Source organism: Alligator sinensis, unplaced genomic scaffold, assembly GCF_000455745.1.
Source record: "Alligator sinensis unplaced genomic scaffold, ASM45574v1 scaffold505_1, whole genome shotgun sequence".
In the NCBI taxonomy this organism is placed as follows: domain Eukaryota; kingdom Metazoa; phylum Chordata; order Crocodylia; family Alligatoridae; genus Alligator; species Alligator sinensis.
In genome coordinates this window covers 2,482,632-2,486,607 of record NW_005841940.1, presented here as the reverse complement: position 1 = coordinate 2,486,607, position 3,976 = coordinate 2,482,632, and the positions used below count along the sequence as shown (strand labels likewise).

At 39.0% G+C, this 3,976-nt stretch overlaps 1 protein-coding gene across 1 annotated transcript in view; it reads right to left on the bottom strand.

The window, feature by feature from the left end:
- CRKL (CRK like proto-oncogene, adaptor protein) overlaps nt 1–3,698 on the bottom strand; it is a 15,209-nt gene extending 11,511 nt beyond the window's left edge. Inside the window, exon 1 of the mRNA XM_025199288.1 lies at nt 3,236–3,698. Coding sequence (XP_025055073.1) covers nt 3,236–3,685 — 450 coding nt within the window. The 5' untranslated portion in view covers nt 3,686–3,698. The remainder of the gene's footprint in view (nt 1–3,235) is intronic.
- Between the last annotated feature and the right edge of the window lie 278 nt (nt 3,699–3,976).

Here is a 3,976-nt window from a genome sequence, read left to right as displayed (position 1 = left end):
GAAAAGCAAACAATGGAGGTACCCAATGGGAAACACAGGCGTAGCCCCTGGACCCATAGATATTGCTTAAATTCATTTCCTGGTAAAAGAACTCCTTAGAACGCTAGTCAAAAATCAGCCATGAAGTTGCAAATTAACACCCTCACCCCCTTAATCCAGAAAGCTAGGCAATCTGTTTTTAGGGAACTCGCCACCTCCTCAGCTTGCCAGAAACTCTAGGTGGCTTTCAGAGTTCCTTTTTCCCCTTCCATCCCCCTTTCTTTTGAGGAAAAAGCAGCCCAACATAAACCAGAGCCTGAGGTAGAGAGTACTCTATTCCAGAACACTGTCCCTTCCCTCCACCACAATTCCTTCTTTCAGAGATTCTAAAAAGGAAAAGGATGCCTCTTGGCTAAAACAGTGGACTAAAAAGATAAAGGGATTCAGAATTCTATTTCTGCCACAGAATCCCTATCCCTTGGAAAGATGCTACAACTTAATGAGATCTTTTTAGGAGAGACCCACTGGGCAGTACTTACAAGCCTCAATAATTCACTAAGTGAGCAAGTTTATAAAGCTAACATCATTTTGCCAGTTTCTGGCTTTAAGCAATTATGGCAAGTTGCAGTCTACTAATATAATCTGTAAAAATATAATTTGCTGCATGCTCTAGTTCTATTTCTACCCTTTCTGAACACTTTGCTCTCCTTCTAAAAACTGTTCTTAGCCCACTTAGCTTTTCAAAATGTTAATGCTCATCCCAACATTAGGTACCCCTGCTTTAATCATTATCAGCACAACAGGCTGATAATGATTAAAGTTCAGTTCTCAGTAAGATAAATTGTACAATTCCTTAAACTAGGAGACATTCCTTAAACCAGGAGACATTCCTTAAACCACCAGAGGAAGCCATCCAATGCTTTATATCACTGACAAGCTAGTATTATGTTTTCTTCTATCAACTCTTAATAATAAACACACTAAAGAAAAGGATTCCACTCCAAATAAGTCTCATTTTGTCAGGATCAAAACTACAACCTTAAAAGGGACCAGAATAGTTAGTTCTATGAAGTTAAGTAAATCTCTGCCTAATCATGTCTTAGATATTCAGTTAGGGAGACATACTTCAAGGCAAGGTAAGCAGAATGAAGGTCATAAAAATTCCTGGACTGCTGTATTTTTTTTTTTTTTTAAGCACTCCTTGATATACCAATGGTATTAGGCCTGCTTCAGGTGTGGGCACACAAACATGTCTATGTACATAGAGGATTCTGGTAGGGCAGTGGCCAGGCAGGGAGAAGCCTGAGCCTGTGGTTATCTCCTCACACCTCATGCACCCTTCTAAAAGGTTTTGCGGCACCCCAGGATGACCCAGCATGCACAATAGTCGTAAGTACGCTGCCTGACCTACATCTGATAATTATGTTAAGACAGAGTAGTAAAACAACCTATTTAAAGTTATCCCTACAAGCAGTTCTCCCACTCACCTGCCATACAAGTTCTTTTGGGGGCTTCCATGAGAGACATTTTCCACTCCAAACCAAATCTTGTTTTGTTTTCAGAAGTACAAAACACTCAGCAATATGCTCTTTGGTAAAATTTGTCACAGAAAAATTAGCTCCCATCACTTTTGTAAGATTAATATAGTGTATTTTCCCCACAAGTAGGCTTCTGGCTCCCTCCCTGCTCCCTCCTTTCTGCCACTCCCACTGTAAAGTCCTGATGCACTTTTAATCCTTAACCCCATTAAGTCAACAGCCTAATTACAGATTTTGGAAACACTGAAGAAAAATAAAATAAAATTTAGGGAAACATTTGTAAAACGTGCATAAACTAGAAAAACTGTTAGATAGAAATAATTTGACAGAGTATATGAAGTGCACAAAAAAAAATTATACCATTCAGTCTGCAGTGTCCCATTACAAGTGGCTTTTGTCTAAAATGCACGGTTTTTTTCCAGCAACATTTAGTGGTAGGCATTTCAATCCTGTTTGCATAGGCTGAGGCTGTGGGAAACGGTTCTTAGTTTTCATTACATTTTCTGCTTCCCAGTGTCTATACCCAAAAGCTTGCTAAGAAGAATTTTTCCAGCTACTTGAGTTGATCTAATAAGAGATATCAGATTTACACAAAAGAACCTTGCCTGCCATTTTCTGCAAATGGTATTTCCAATGTGATGTGGCCATGTCCATGCTGGTTAAGGCCAAAATGTTTTAGAGCACTGATAAAATATTCCTATGGTTTGCTTTAATTTAGTTTAGCCAGAGCATGTCTAAACATGGTTCCCTGAAGACCAGTGGGGACACAGCTTCAGTAAGTTATCCCTGAAAGAGGCATGAATTGGAATTTTATGCTCTGTATGACACCAAAAGATGTTCAAATATTGGCTACCCTGCAGCCTTGCATTCTAACATGCTAATTTAGGTCTCAGATAAAGTTTTCAAAAGAACTCAAGTAACTTAAAAATTAAAAAGCTTTTTTTTTTTTTTTTTAAGATTGAATCCAAGTGCCTAGATCTCAGTCAACGGGAGTAGGACCCTTTTGAAAATTTTATTTGTATACATTAGTTACATGCCCCAATATCAGCCATTGGTGTCTTGTCACTGATAAAACCCCCCAAAAACTCTAGCATAGACTGCTGCTTATAATTCATCACTACTAACAGCAGTTTTGACTTGTCTACACTACCATATTTATATCAGTACAGCTACACCGATAGCTGTAATGGGCATATACTCAGTGCAGACACCACTCAGGAGCAAGACTCAAAAAACCTGGGCAGAATTCAGCACCTTCCACCCCCCCAAAAAAAAAACCATCCATAGTTCAGGTGCAGAAAAAAAATAGTTGAGAAAATAGTTTGTAATTTCCATAGCCATTGATCTTCACATTTCTAAGACTTTTTTCTCCCCCTCCATCTCTAAAACAGTTATTACTGAACAGATAAGTTAGCAGGATGAATTAGGTATGGCTTTTATATGCACCCTGGGCTCTATCTAACAGGAAATGGCATGAATGAAGCAATCCTTTTTGCAGAGCTTTTCTGGACTGAGGAAAGTCTTTTCACAGTTATTTGAGACAAAGAATAGAACACAATTCTGTACTATTGGTTTGTATAGCTTGCTTATACATGGAAGATGATCACACATCAGTAAAGTTCTCTTATTTAAGAGAGAAAAGAAAAACAAACAAACAAACAACAAAACACACACTTAAAAACACTGAAGAAAAAAACAAAAAACAAAAAACACCTTACCTCCAATGCCAGGGCAGTCTTGTCATAAGCACATGGTACTCTTTTTTGAATAGCTTTGGCATAGACTGGTCCATTCTGTGTTGATGGCAGAGGGTTGATCACTGCTCCAGGAGTACTGGATACAGAGGGAAGGGGGCTTGTGGTCTGAGGCTGAGCATAAGCATGGGCAGGTTCTGGAATACCATAGCTGTTGGAATTCCTGTTCCCATGCTTCCCATGTGGGGAAGACCTGACTAGCTTCTCTACGTAAGGAACAGGGATCATCCCAACACGACCATCCTTGTTTCTGGCACTCCACCACTGTTCTTCAGGCTTCTCTACAATTACCAGTATCTCACCCTTTTTAAATGGAAGATCTTCAGCATCATTCCCAGGGAAGTCATAGAGAGTCCGAACATATTCCACATTTTCCTCTGCTGTGGCCATAGTAGGGGCTGTTCCAGATACCATTGGTGGACTTGGATACCTGAATGTAAAACAAACAAATTAAACGAACAAAGTGATGTTAGTATCACAAGTAGGTATTTATGTTGGGTACTGCTAAGTCTACTTTACCATTTCCTCCAGAAACTCTTAATTAAAAACTGAAGATGACAGAGATGCTAAACTTCAGCTGTCAAATTTATAACTATTTACTTGAAATACTGTACAAAGCAACTACCCACAGAGACTATTCTCCCAAGAGCCCATTTAAAAAGTTACCATAAATATGCTCATTACAGTTAGAGAGAACTAGGAGAA